At 39.5% G+C, this 15,946-nt stretch overlaps 1 protein-coding gene across 2 annotated transcripts in view; it reads right to left on the bottom strand.

The window, feature by feature from the left end:
• Positions 1-268: 268 nt before the first annotated feature.
• The window catches only part of LOC117494318 (kelch domain-containing protein 8B-like), a 242,377-nt gene continuing 226,699 nt past the window's right edge, over positions 269-15,946 (bottom strand). Inside the window, exons 6-7 of one of the 2 annotated variants that reach the window (XR_004557066.1) lie at positions 7,873-9,685; positions 269-7,822 (exon numbers count right to left, since the gene is read on the bottom strand). Coding sequence is in view for 1 of the 2 variants with exons in the window: in XM_034145163.1 (XP_034001054.1) it covers positions 9,489-9,685 (197 nt within the window). In the remaining variant the exon portion in view is untranslated. Of the gene's footprint in view, positions 9,686-15,946 lie in introns of both variants that reach the window. The other variant, XM_034145163.1, reaches the window with a different exon arrangement.

Raw genomic sequence — 15,946 nt, 5'->3', positions numbered from 1 at the left:
CAAGGGCACCACGGCAGGGCAGGAGGTGAACTGGGACCTCTCCAAGTAGAAGTCCACACTCCATATTTAGGTCTGGTCGGGGACTTGAACCAGCGACCCTACGGCTCACAGTCCAAGCCCCTACTGACTGAGCCACTGCCGGACACCTCTTTAGAGACATGCATGAATATAGACGCTAGCATGCTCTTTCCTCTCATTATCTCTGGTCTTTTATTCTCCACTTCTTACCACGAGAAGATGCTGGAATAAAAAAAGAGTACGCAGTACATATGGAATCAGACAGCATGTCAAAATAGTTTATTGTAGAACAGGATTTACAGTCGAGGCACTACCTCACATTTAGTATAGGCACTGAACTACTGCACTGGAGTCACAGCCACGACTCGGTCTGAAAGCCAAAGCCTGCCAGTCACGTTGACGTTAGCTACAGCTACATGTAAAATGTCATCATGATGATTTAACCCATGGCCAAGTCAAGAATATAATGTATTACAGAAATGCTAAATGAAGTGATCTGTGTGTGGGTCACAGGATCTATATGCACAAATCTGAGTAAATTAAGGTTAAGTCTCTTTTTTTTGGTTGAAACAGGGCATTATTAATGTAGTTGATTAGCAGTTGTGGATGAAACAAATTATATTTTGTCTTGTTTTTTAACAAAGTCGTTTTTTGTATTTTCATTTATATTTGAAAGAACTTTCAATTGTTAGTTTTTTAATTTTACTAGTAGTAGAGATGTCTGCTGATAGAAATAGATGGCACATGGCGTGGTGCTCAACCACCATAAAAATACATTTGAAAATCAAGTTCCATTAGATTGGTGTAAAAGAGAAGGCAGGCGTCTCAACGGTAGATATGTCCAACACTCAATGTAACAACTCACACCAAAACAACATTGATAAATAGTACCAGAGTTAAGAGGAAAACCTTTAGATTTTTGGGCTGAACCGTCAAAATTGATCACGCTATAATTGGTTATAGTTATGTTAAGCCAAACGAAATGAGTTACTAATTTAATACCCCAACCATCTGGCATCAAGATCAAAATCAATGTCACCCAGATATTGCGTGACAGGTGCATGCTGTCTCTGGCAAAAGTGCTTATGTTGGAAACCCCTTTCCTTTAGCTCTTTTTGAATTTTCCCATCAGACTGGGGAGCATTATTCATCTTAAAATACAGGTTGCGGAGGACTTGGACTAAAGTTACTGAATGACGTTGACAGGTGAAAAAAAAAACTAGCAAATCACTGTTCAGAGGAACATTTCTGTAATTGTCTGACCTTTGTCCTCTTTAATGGTCAATTCTAATAAGGCTATGTAATGAAGGAGGTTGGTTATAATTGTTGGCCTAGTTCTGTTACTAGTTCATTATCAGCATCATAAACTGGCTCTTAATGAAACTATAACCCAACGTTTACCCTTTTTCTAAAAATATTGAACACCAACTGATATATTTGGTGTGTGACTGACAGGCTTTGATGAGGGGAGGCAGCCTTTCTTTGTGAACATTACATCATCCAAACACATCCTAAAACTGATTCAGTCTTGCCCTGGACCTTCTAATACATGTCAATACATTTCCTGCACTGCAGTGTCACATCGATCAATTACAACAACAACCATGGCAAATATTATAAGGATTACTTTTATTATTATAATGAGAATTATAATAAATAAGTAATGCCAGCATATTACCTCTCGTTTCACTCTCTTTTTGTTTGTGGGTGGAAATAAAAGGAAACAGTCCTCCTCCTGTAAAAAAGGAGTAGACTCATCTTGTATTTCTTAGAAGCATTATTGAAAACAATTAGATTGTAATGATTTTGTGCATTTGTGGCGCAGAATAAGTACTTCACATTACCAAGATTTTGGCTAACATTTCTGTTAGTCTACAAAGTTTCCTCTGCTTTCAGTCTTTATGCTAAGCTAAAAATAAAAAATGTCTTGTATTTGTGTTCCATGGACTTCCAAATTAAAAATGGTCTTGTTATCACATAAAATCATGTTTCAGAGGTAGTGGTAATGTGTAATACATTTCTGTTTGATTAAGTAATACATGTGTCAGCAATGTAGTATTGCACCTCGATAAAGTTGAATATCCTTAGGTTAACAAACGTTAAAATGGAAATTATATTTCTTAATCCCAAACCACAGCAGCATGATGACACCATCATCATTCATTGGGGGAGTCTCCCTTTAAATGTGAGTTTTACCAATATTCAAAACCACTCAAACTGATGTAATTGCCATACAAAATATACCAGTTTGTAAAACTGTTTCTGTTATATATACTATAGCTATATATCTTTTTTTTATATAAATGTTTTCAGCACTGTTAAACTGGGGTCATACTGGGTTATTGTCACTTTGGGTGAACTCAGTGATGGATGAGCTTGATTTGCTTTATCTGCATAGTTTGAAATGGCAGAAGTGACTGTGTGTGGGTGAGTCTGTTAGACTACAAGCATGTGTTTCCAGAACCTGTGTAACGCAATATAACCAAAACAAGAATATATTATATAACTTTTTCCACACACACTGCCTTACACCTCCCCACACACGCCATCTGAGCGAGTTGAGTCCAACCTTCTTTCTTATCACCTTCACTACATTTTATTACTAAACCTTCCAAATCACATTTTGCAAAAACAGAGCACATGGCATTACTGATCCATGGAGACCACAAAGCTTTTTTACCACCATTGTTCGACCATGTCAATCACAGTACAGGGAGAGGGATCAGCACAGGAGAGGGATTCTGTTTCCCAAAATGTCTGTACACACTAGTTTCACTTTTGAGTTAAAAGGACAACCAGTATTTAAAGCTGGAGGTCCTCGATTTGCACAGGGTTCTGCAAAAGTAAATATTTGAACAATCTTGATTCAATCACAGAATTAGAACAGAGAATAATACAGAATACAAAATATCATCAATCTGTTTTGAAATTTGCTGTATTCTATTTTGTTTGCTGATGACTATTTGGGTGTTAAAGTATAATCATTCCTTGGCATTTCTACGGTGGTCGACAGGTACAAACGCGCTATAGCCCAGGAAAAATTTGATGCAGCTTCAGAAACCATGCAAATATAAAAACACAAATGTATCAAAACACATGCAAATGAAGAAACATCTTCTCCAATTAGAGGAAAATTGTGCAGCATTTACTAAAATTGCTGCATGAACAGAACGCTGCAAATATCAAACGCTGCAGCACTTGTTGACATTCGGGGATGATAAGTTGGCCAACTGTCACTGTTGTTGGAAGCGTTTTATCGGCCTATTTTAACAATGTTATTGTATGATTCCTTACGATTTTATGATCATCTTTATATTTCGTCAAGTTGAAGATGTTTCTTCATTTGCATGTGTTATGGCACATTTGTATTTTTATATTTGTCAATGTTCTAGGCCCTTGTATTGCGCTTACACCTGTTGGCCACCTTACATTTCTACTTCAGAACAATTAGATAGCGGTACTACATGTACATAATCTCCAGTGTTACACAAACTGCATGTATGCATGTCTTCTGAGCAATATGGTTAAAGAAAAAAAAAGATTTATCTGTGTAATTCTCAAATAGAAATACATAGAATGCTAAAATGCTGACTCATTCCCGGGGTTTAGGACCCATTCCTGCACCACTGTATACTAAACATAACTAGTGACAAACAATTTGGGGAACCCAGTTAAAATGTGGTCAACACCACAACATTTTTTGTCACCTCACGATCTCAATCCACAACACAAGAGTAAAATGAATGTAATAACATGAACAATTGACACAAAAAACACAAATATATTTAATCCTGGTTAATTAATGAATAATAAAAAAGGGGATGTTTGATATTTCTTTCCATCTACAGGTCCAAAAAATAGGAACAAAAACAAGAACACATATGCTAATGTGAGAGGAACACAATTATGCTACCTGCGGGTGTTGACACCGTTCCCTGTTGCCCAGGAAACTGTGTTAAATTGGCCCGCACAAAAAAAGAAAAAAACTGGAGAGGCTTTTCATTGTCGAATATGATACACAGTTCTGCGTTGGATTCATAAAACTGAAAACAGTGTGAATTCAGCATCTTCCGCCCCCATCTTTGCACTGTATGGAACGCACCTCCGCTTTTGTTTCCGAACCTGAGCCTTTGGGCCTTTTTATTTTTGTGAATTAAGGCACAGAGCATGCCATGCACAGTGTGCCTACAATACAATAGGGCACTGAATGTATCTTGGAAATAAGGGTGTACTGTAATCTGGAAATATTTGAAAAGTAAATGATACACAAGGCAACTATTCGAAGCAATGCAAATCATGTCTGTAAACTCCAGATAATAAAGATGTGCCTGAGAATGAGTCTTGTGATTTGTTGACAACCAGATACTGCGGGGTATTACAAATCTGTGAAACAATTTTAGGGCACTTATAACTTTCTAATTTGCCCTGTGCCTCAGGTTCTGCAGATTTTTCTGTATGAAAAATCACCCTCAAACCTGTGCTAATCAGAACCATATTAATGCTCTGGTCGTGGAAAGTAAGTAGGGTGACCAGTTGTCAACAAAGCCAGATGTGGGACAAAGAATATGTTGGTGTGGGACAATGTGGGAGAAGTTACAGCAAAGCTAAGAGATTTCAATATAACCCTACAATTTTTTAATTTGTATTGAAACTATCAACTTATAAATATTAATAACAATGCTTTGCTATGGATTGATTTCTTTGCACAAACTATGCAAGTAATTTTTCCAACAAACAATCGTCCACATTATTTTTTTGCACCTTTGAGTCTGAAAGTGATAGCTTACTCCCACAGTCAGCTGACCTTTAGGATAGAATTGCTGCACAGTGTGGTACATGTTCATTATCATCATTTGTTTTCAGTTCATGAGCCTGGCATTTTTTGTGGTCGTCCCTTCAAATCGTATTGACCGCAATGCACGAAAAAGAAAAAAAAATCTGGCAAATCTCTCAGAAAGCTCTCCGGGAATCGCCCTCCACTGGATACACCCATTCAGTAAGTAAACATTGGCCAGACTATGTTAATTGATTGACATCTGACGCAGCTAATGGAGATAGCCAGTTCTTGCTTTCTAAACAGCCATTGGATAAAAGCCTTAGATGTAGTATTAGAAGTAATAGAGTATTAAAAAGGGCAACTGTCAATCAAACGCAGGACATCTCCTAATTTTGCGGGACCAATTATAAAAATGCTGTGTACGACACCTGGTCACCCTACATGTAAGAGTGCATTTCCTTATGCCTGTGCATCATTTGCTACTGGCTCAAGGTACAGCCTGTATTGAAGCATCCTCTCTTTTGTTCCAAAACGTTCTATCTGAATTTGAAGAGAGATTTCACTCCAAATGAGTGAAACAGCACATGTCACATTAGTACCCAGAAAATCTGATTCATGAGAAATCTTCTCTATTGAAAGAGAACTTGAACATTTATGAAGCATCTTCTCTGGAAAACAATCCGACAGGGTCAGAGAGGGAGTGAGAGAGAAAAGTAAAAACAGACACCCACAGAGAGAGCTCACTCTGGCACTGTTCCAGAATTCCTCGGGGACTGCAGTGTGGCATGTAAACTGTTTAGAAGAGCAAGAGAAACAGAAGGACTGGGAAGTAGACATTTTACATCCTCCAGACAGCTCGCACAATAATAGATGGTGAGTGTGGCTGGGTGACAAGAAAGCGCACCCACACACACGCATGAAAACAAAGCCCTCACATACGGTCACAATCACACAAATACAATGTAGACACAGAAGCACAGCTGCACACATAAAATTATTATATGTCAGATGTTGTGTTTTCAGCTTAGAGCAACGGACAATACAAATCAACTAACATGGTTTTGATCAAAAGAGATCAAAATAGCACTTACAAATGTTTTTCACCAAACTCTGCAGTCCTCCTCAACTCTACAGAGCACATTTGAGTCTTACAGCATTCACTCTCTCTCATGTTGTTTCATAGAAAGACACAGTGAGCATTTAGCAGCTAAAAAGCAAGATATTTCACTCAGGATTTAGTGGAAATCAAAGAGTTAAAGGAGATAGTAGCCTTACATTCTTCAGGGGAACAGGAACACTACTGTAAAAGAGAGTTGTCCGGCTCTGTATTGTTTGTGAAAAAGGAACTATTAGCTAACAACCTTGTTGCTTCAACTCAGCCTTGTTAATTTTCTCCTTTTAATATTCAAAAACATAATAAATTCCTCTGTGGCTCCATTAAGGCAACTAAAGAATCCCGGAAAACAAAGCCAAATCCTTCTTTTTGTATAACTTTTTAGAAATACACTCTTCATGAGCAATTTATATGCAAATAAATTGCATGAGACCCATCCAGGACAACAAATACAATTACCCTCTCACACATACTCTAGCAAACTGCAGTTAATTCAAGTAGGCTCATGGTTGGAAGGGGGCCACAGCTCCCAACCAGCAGAGCTGTTTACAGACACAATTATCTTTGTGTTCTCCAAGCTTTTATGAGTGTTGCCAAAAGGAACCGTGGGAGAAGGTGACAGCAGTCTTGCACTCAGGCTTGCAGGTATGTGCCTGGCATATGTGAGTGGATTCTACCTCACACACTAAATACAAACAATGCCGCACCAGAAATAACCAACTGTCAACTGGCATCTCATCTGAGCTCCGGCAGCTCCAGCACTCTCCACAGTATTACATGTCTGACTCCTGTAACAAGTTCTGCCAGGGTGCGCACCACAAACATATTTGTGTGTGAGAAACTATGTGTATTTTTCTTAAACCTTCAACTGTCTTTCCTCCATATGTCCCTTCTGGGGATTCATGGAATCTCATGCATCTGTGACATTCATTCAGTCATTTTAAATGGTTTGGATTAAGCCAACGAATGTCATCTTTAAATGATGGACCCTGCAATTTTGCTGCAGGACTGTACTGTACCGGAGCTTAGTGTGTGTGTTAGAGTGGCAAAATAGACCATTGTCCAGTCCTATCTCTCTATCCAATGTGGTTTTCGTTTTGTTTTATCTTTCTTATTATAAATGTAACTATCATAAATCATGTTGAAGCACACCCTACCTTTAATGACTAGGTCATCAAATAAATTGGCAAATAAATATATACATGACATAGCAAAAATAATTTCCAGTCAGCAATAAGGAGTAAAAGGGCAATGAAGCTGGTAAAACCATTGCCCAAAGATACAAATATTAACAAAAACAACCAAGTGCTTCAAACACTTTGGTTGAAATGGAACCTTTACTAAGTCTTAGGGTCATTTATTTCAACGACTAAACGCTAAGCCTAACCCTAACGTTCTGAATGGAGGAACTGAACAGTGTCTCTTCAAGCGAAATTGGATAATGCTACTTGTATGGCAGCATAAGAAAGACAAACAGAGGCTGCTTGCCACACGGTAACACAGTCCACTGGGTAATTCCTTTGTTTCCCGCCCCACCGCGTCTGCTGTCGACAACTCACTGAATCGTTCAGAAAGAATACTGCACTGCAGCTCAGGCCATCATCTTTCATCTCTAACTGTTGTACACAGATCCTCGCCTCAGCCCAAACAACAGAATTCTTCACAAAAGTCTGTCTTTTGGGTATCAGTTGCTCACTCACTGTTGGACTGAGGCTCCGAAAGGTTTGTAGCAGCTGTAGTCAACTTCGATTCACAGCAGTTACAGTGGATTCCAATGTCAACCCAGTTATGGCACATCATGTGTTAACACAACCAAAGAGACTTCTCTAAGCAGTCCCACAACATACTTATTTGCCATTCATTTGTAGGTTAAAGAAGCATATTGCTGCCATGCCAGAAAAAAGAAAACTGACCTGTATCATGTTTAACCCCAACCCTAACAAGATGATTATCACGATATAACAAGATATTTTCAAGACATTACAACAAACTTATCGCATCAACAAGAAATATTTCTTGTTGTAAAAAAATGTACTTTTCTGCAATATCATGATCACTAATTTAGCTATAACATGATACATTTTCCCACATTTCCATAACATGAATGTCGAAACCATGTCCTGAGAAGGGATTAGTCTAGAAGTATGGCTCATTTAAAAAATCTGATTAGATTCTTCTTGAGAGAAGGCACTATACTGCTGTTCTTTGACAGAAATATTTGTTGAATACATGGGACTGTACAGAAGAAGTTTCTTTGGGTATGTGTACATGTCTTTCTTAATCACAGGTCGCTTCTTGAGAAAGCTTCAAACCTTTCAGAATAATTTTAACCTAAATGTGTTGACTATCCTCAAGAAACTATCAACATTGGTTATGTAAATATGCGGGAACAATGATCATGATGGCCAACACAACAGTAGGGTCAGACCAAAACAGTTCTATACTCCCTAACCCAAAATCACAAAAATCCATGCCATGAGACTTTTTACCTTTTTTTTTTTTTTTTTTAAATATCCTGCTTGCTAAAACCTAGAGTGACACATTGCTTCAAAGATGTTGCCAAGGTATCATCAGCTCTTCAAAATGATTCCTCATTGTGTGGCTGATATCAAGTTGAGTAAAATAATCTATTGTACCACTATCCATCATAAAACTTAGGGGGAATATAAGATGTCTGGATGTTGAGGCTATTATTTATCTGTGTGGATGCTTCAGTGCGGCAGGTTTAACTCTGCATTCCCTTCACGTGCAGCTGCATCCTTGTGCTACAGTGTGAAGGACTGTTTGAGCCTTGGTGATGGATTGGGATTGATTACTAATGTTGTAGCAGAGGTGGACAGATGGGGTGCAGAGCCAGATGCTGAAAAGATCAACCACAGTCAGCTTAACTGCAAACTTGAAAATAAAAGAAACGCAAAGACTGTAGTCAAAGTCTGCCAACGCATCACTGGTTCTCAAAAACGGCGATCTGAACGCATCTAGGGGCCGCTGTTGTTGATGTTGTTGCAAGCAGTGCCAACTTCCACACATATAAAACACTGCAACAAAAAGAAAAGACGTTTACTTTCGCAGAACACCAACTTCTAAAATGCAACTGTTGTGTCTTAAGTCATAGAAAAGTGTCCGATCTGGCTGTCACAGCAGCAGGGGAGCAAATACATACAGATATGGCCCTATCTTCCTTAAATATCCAGAAAAGTACCCTGCTTTAATTCAGAAAAATGCTTAACAGTTCAAAGGCGTGTTGTTTCTCCATACACCATATGTGTGTGTCGTTTTTTTTTTGTTCTTCCTCTGCTTTTAGCCAATGTAGAAAAGCTGTCAGTTTTCTGTCCCTGGCAGTTATAGCAGCCGGCCTGAACGTCCTTCATCTTGAATTCATCGTCTAGCACAATCTGTCTCAAAATGCTTGTTAAATATCAAAAACTTGCCTCCCAGTCTACAAGAGGAATCCATCAGTTTGACATAAGGGTAGAAATGTATCTTAGTCCGATGTTTTGGATCCAATTCATGTGTTTCCGTTGCACAAACATGAATAAAAATGATGTGTTCCTGCGTGTGTTAGCATGAGCGCTAGTGTCACACTGTTTCCGGTAAGCAGAGGGCTTCCACTGCATTACTGGGTCCCTGGGAGACTCCGCCGATGACGAACATCATGCTGGGTGTCTGCAGGAGGGCGGAGGAGCAGCGTGCGGTCGGCATCGGCGCCACATACTCCCAGCGCCGCTTCACAGGGTTGTAGCTCTCCACTGTGCCCAGCGGCGACGGCTCATTACCTGCAAAATGGAGAGCAACTTGTGAGCATGACGGCAATTATGTTCCAAATGAAGCATTAGCCTTCTGTTGGAGAACCATTGGAAACAATTAAACAATTAGTCAAGGCTTGAATACTACTGTTTGAACTTAAAGGGGAACTATCATGCAAAATGCACTTTTTGATGTCTTTTATACATAAATATGTGTCCCCGGTCATAAAATAAATCCCTCTCTCTTTTCCTCCGTACCCAAATCTCTAAAAACGGGGAGTACAACGGAGCTGATCCAGATTTGCGTCCGATATGACGTAATATCGGAAATGTGGACCCACAGCACTATCAGAAAGTTGCTATCAGAAACACTGCCGTCGGGCAGTGTTTCTGATAGCAACTTTCTGATAGTGAAAGTGTTTTGGACGTAAGATGGTCGGTGTTTACATTAGCATCGCTAACACTCAGAGCTAACCTGTACTTGGGGCGGCAGTGGCTCAGTCTGTAGGGACTTGGTCTTGGAACCGAAGGGTCGCCGGTTGACGTCCCGATCGGACCAAAAAAATGTGAGCTGGTAGCTGGAGAGGTGCCAGTTCACCTCCAAGGCCACTGCCGAGGGGCCCTTGAGCAAGGCACCTAACCTTGAAACTGCTCCCTTGGCGCCGGGTACCTGGCAGCCTCTCTGCTCTGCCACCTCTCCTATCTGCATGTGGTTGTGTGTGTGCATGTATATCCTCTGTGTTTGTGCATGTATATCCTCCCCTGTGTGTGTAATGTGTGTAAACACAACAGAGTGGGGAAAGAAATGTCCCTGTAAGGGATTAATAAAGTGTTTCTTCTTCTTCTTCTTCTTCTTCTACTGGAGAGCATGTGTGTGAAGAAGCAGGAAATAAAAAGTAGTGGTATAACCGGCAAGAGAGAAAGCCTTTGAGCTCCATACTGTTTCAGAAATAATCCTTGATAATCCATGATATGGCGTTTCATCACGGCAGTATTTAGTTTAGACAGTAGCTGCCAGGTCCCGCATGAGCTCAGCCCCCTCCTTTTTTATTTTGTATCAATGTTTTATTTTATCAAAGCATTATACCCAAAATCAGCACTTTTGAAACAGGAAGTGAAATAGAGGGATATGAGGCATGGCTAGAATGGGTGATCTGTTTGGTATTTTGAGCAAAACACTTCATAGACATGTTTTTATATATTTCTATATATCTGAGACCTATGCTATTGCCCTAAAAATGGCATGATAGGTGCACTTTAAGTGAGCTAATTTGAGTCACATTTGAACAATCTGAAATGCGCACCGTCACTTGTGTCACAAAGCGCATTTGCGTACCGACGTACTTGTGAAGCTTTTCCAGAAGGCGGTTAGATCACCGGACGACAGAGTCGGTCTCCATGTGCACAGACAGGGCTGCTGTTAACGTCGGCCTGTACAGCAGCCCTGCGCTAAAACAGCTGATCACAACGTTCACACGCTCTGCGGTCACGAAGCTCTGTACTCCACTACCACCCCCCACCCCCCCCCGTTGACAATTGTGAAGCGCTGTACTCCACTGTCACACCCCCCCCCCCCCCCCCCGTTGACAACTTTTTATAAATTGCAGAAGTGTACTGAGACTACATCATTATACATAATTTAAGCAAAAATAATTCAATAGCATTAAAACGATAAAAACGCTGCTGAAGGTTAATCCATAGGTTAATCCAATGTGTCTGTGTCACTCGATTCTATTGGCTCTAAGGGTTAAAAAGAGATGGCAATCATCAAAATCGACTGATGGGTTCCAGAGATATGGAAAATGACCCCAGAAGTGGGTTTTTTCTTTCTAAATCTCTCTAAAAAGGTCAAATTTCACTTGTTTTGCATCAATCTTGATACAGGGTACTTATTATATGTTTGGATTCCTAAAGCTTTTAGTCTACTATCCCATCATTCAAGGGTGGTTTTCACTATAAGTAATGTTTTTCTTTTGGACAGACACTATAATTTAGTGGGAATGCTGATACAGCATTCCAACTATATGTTATGCTACGGACAAAAAGTTTATTATTATTATTCCGCCGACTTATTTTGGCCCTCTTCTCCTCCCACATTCAACATCGCAGACACTCCGTTCAAACATCAAAACGTTCAGCTCGGTCGGGAATCGCAGGCTAGTACTTTTCTCAATCATAACTTTCATAATTCCAGAGATACATCCCATAATTCATCAAATTTTTAACCATTGAAGTCAATGGAGATATTCTTCAGACTTCAACAAATCTTCATGCGACTTCAACTGCTAACTGTTCATTCATACTTTCACTCAGAAACCTCATTCCAACTTTAAAATGTTACACATCTTTCTGACATTATTCGTGTAACACAACTTTTAAATCTGATTCTTACTTTTAGAGATATTAAACATTGTTCAGACTTTTTTAAAGAGGTTTTCTTCAGATTTTAACATTATGTGCGTGATGTCACAGCTACTGTAGAGTGGAGCAAATCTTGAAATTTGCCTTCATATATTATTTTAAAACTGCCATAATTCCCAGACATCATTTTTCATGACAAACTTAGGAAAACATCTCGTAGCTTGAAAAATGACAAATAATTAAGCAAAATAATTCAACAAAATGCCTCTTGAGGGCATGAAGTGACAAAAACGTTCAACATGTCTTCATTAAAACCCATTGTAATTTCAGGCTGATATTTCCTCACAGCAGCAGCCGCACACCTTTAGTTAAACTGCCAAAAAGGCCACATTATTAACCCGAAAGTACACAAAAATTACACTTCAGATACTCAACTTCCTTGACATGCTTCACGTTTTGAAATTTCACAGATATCTGTTATCGTTCTTCCACAAAACGTTCACATGTAAGAGGTTTATCTCTCATTCAGAACAATGCAAACCTTTGATCTCTTCAGAGCTCGTTAGCTCAACTATAAACACCTGTGTAATGCAGCCATCAACGCATCTAAGCGTATTAAGGGATGTCATCAAATGCCGTTGGCATGGCGACAGATCATTCGCCATCAAGTTAGTTCAAAAGTTTGCGGTTCAAATATTCTGCTGCTTTTCCAAGCCTTTTTACTTTCTTTTCTTCTCTCATCACACATTCAAGCCCCCAGTGTTCATGTATCATTTCAATCTAAATGATTCACTTTCTTCTTACACATTACATTTCAGCATAGCAGTTTAGCGTCAGCTTTTCAGCATAAAGCATTCCCACTAGCAATTTCTTCAGGAATTGCATTCTCTAGTTTAAAATGTTTTTCTATGTTCAATCTGAATTTACTTTAAAATAAAAAAATGATATATTGATTTTAACTTTTCTACATCCAACTCACAGGTTTATCATTGCTTTGAGAAAAAAGATTATTAATGTATCCCTTTTAGAAGTGAAGTTATAGTAATTTGTTCTGGGAATGTCATTTTCGAGCCTGAGACCTGAAAAAAAGGCTCAGGGCTTAACAGGTTAAAGGGGCCCTGTTATGCCTTTTCTAATGTGACATTTAATGTTAAAAAAGCTCTTATTGGTTAGCTCTGGTGTGATTTTTCAACCGCTTAGAGATGTCCAACCCCTTAGCCTATCACATACAATGTGTGTAGCCAATAGAGAACCGCAGTGATGCGTCCTAAAACCCGGAAGTAAGTTAACATTTTTACCACGTCCGGTTCCTTCGACAAAAAGCAATGCAATTTCTCCATAGGATTTTGGAAAATAGCTCGAAATAAGGTCTGTGTTTGACACAAATTGAAGAGACAGATCACGTTTTATTCTACGACATTAAATACATCAGCAGTGACCCCGCTGGTGATTTTTGAAGAGTTTACGAGTCTGAAAAACGATGGTTGTTAACATGTGGCTGAATAGGACTACAGAAGTTGTCCAGGCCGTTTTACGTCATTACACCGAACACGTAAAACACTCCCGCTAAGTTTGTTTGCCCTGTTCTGCTTGAAAGCAAGTACCTGCCTCCTGCAAACTGTTCAAACAAACACTTCAACTTGTACCATTTAGAATCTGTATGTTTGAATATGGATCTTAAATTGGCGTGACGTTGAAGCAGCGACCCTGCTGTAGTTCGTTTATAGCATAACGTTAGCATTTTGCTTCTGGCGACTAGATTTATGATTCGAAAATTATAAAAGTATGGTAGACATGTGGATATTTTCCGGCTGAACAAAACGTGATCCGTCTCTTAAATGTGTGTCAACCACAGACCTTATTTCGAGCTATTTTCCAAAATCCTATGGAGAAATTGCATTGCGTTTTTGACGAAGGAACCGGAAGGAGTTTACTTCCGGGTTTTAGGACGCGTTTCTGCGGTTCTCTATAGTAGGGCGAGTGTAACAAAGTGATGTTACTATGTATTGCGGATGAAAACAAAGGAGTCCTATCAAGGTGTTTCAGGCAGAGGGGGGACTGTGTGGGAGAGAAACTCCCTCTGGAGGGAACACAGGGATTTTAGCCTTTGCAGACCATTTACATGCACACAAACCTATAGAACACACTACAGGAAAGGGAAAACCCCTAAAGGCACAATAGGCCCCCTTTAATTGTGTTTCAGCTTAACAGGAGTTATCTGTGTCCTCTTTCACTTTTCTTCTATACTTTCTATAAGTGTTACTGTTTGGAATTCTTAGACCCAACCTCAACACTAATTTCCTGATACTTCAACAAAATATAAATGTACGTTAAACAAAAAAAACAAGTCTGTATTTCTCTTGAAATCCTGGTGATTTAGGTAAGCTTCTTGTAAACACTGTCATTTATCTGGCTGTAGTACTGTTTCTTCACAAGTTAAATGCAAAGTAGCAAACATAGATACATTTATTTGTAATTATTAAAGGATATTCATTTCATGTTAATGAATGGATTTAGTTTGTGCTCCAGGGAAGGCTGACAACCATATTACAAGAGCCACAAAGCTTGTTTTTCGAATATCATCTACAACATTTAAAGTCTCACTAAGCATTCCTCTCCTTTCAAAGGTCTGCCGTGCGTCACTCTCCTCCCCCCCCCCCCCCCCCCCCCCCCCTCAGGGGCAATGCTCACTGTCATTATACATCAACCAGCACTAAGTTATTACCGTTTCCATGGAGACACACATCACAGCAAGCCCCTAAATTATATGTACTGTTGAGTGTATGCTGTGTGTTAGGAAGACTATTATCATAATTTTGTTGGAAGAACAAAGTGCTGTGAGAGTCGGCCTTTTCAAAGCAATCTGGGTCTTCTCAGGCCTCAGACACACCTACGTACCCCAACGTGTGACAGCACTACCACATAAACACTCTCTGCGCTGCTCTTTTGGCTCAAAGGCTGTTATCTCAACTGTTTTCTCTACTAACCAAATACTTTTCTTTTTTTATTCCTCACCTGGCTTCTCTTCTTACCCATTTTTGGTTATTTCTTAAAATAATCCTCTTCGACTGTATTGCCCTTAATGTCAAGTGGGGGCAAGTTTTACAAAAGAAAAGCGAGCTTTATCAAATTAAAGCTGGTACCAAAGTTCTCTCCAGAGGGAGTTTCTCTCCCACACAATCCCCCCCCCCCCCTGCCTGAAACTCCTCCATTGGACTCCTTTGTTTACTTCCATAACATAATGACATCATATGTAAAAGTCCAACATGTCCAACACATTGTACATGATAGGCTTAGGGGTTGATCAATCACAACAGAGCCGGCCATCTAACCAATCAGAGCAGACTGGGCTCTGGTTTCAGACAGAGGGTGAAAAGAGGTGCTGCAGCACAGGCAGTATGAGAAAAATAAAGAGCTTTTTGAACATTCAAGCATGCAGACATGTCACAGTAGAGACACTAAATACAAATATGAACCTGAACATTTGCATAATATGTCCTCTTTAAACTGACTCTTTTATCCACATGTACTTAATACTGTAGACTTGCCTATGGAAGCAACTGGGGATATGGTATCTTAATTATAAGGACACTTTGACATGTTGGTTTCTGGGACTAATGATCAAACCATTGACCCTTTGGCCCTCTGATAGACAACCATTTACCCCTTGAGCCACATTGTCCCTACACAGTAAGGACGTGGCAAATAAACAACAAGAACATCACAACTGCAGTCGACAAACTTGGAACTTTGTGGACTGTTCACAGACACACAGAGAAACAAAAGTTGTGATCTCCAACTATGTGCCTAAAAACACCTCACACACATGGCGGTCAGGTATCTTTTAGAGGCCTTCTTGTATCAGTGAAAAGGTAAAGCTAGGATAAGATAAAGATCATTGAAACCTAGAAGATTAGACCTCATCACAAA

This window comes from Trematomus bernacchii, unplaced genomic scaffold (genome assembly GCF_902827165.1).
Source record: "Trematomus bernacchii unplaced genomic scaffold, fTreBer1.1, whole genome shotgun sequence".
Classification (NCBI taxonomy): Eukaryota; Metazoa; Chordata; class Actinopteri; order Perciformes; family Nototheniidae; genus Trematomus; species Trematomus bernacchii.
Note: the sequence above shows the minus strand (reverse complement) of the source record. Positions and strands in the feature narration are given on the sequence as shown.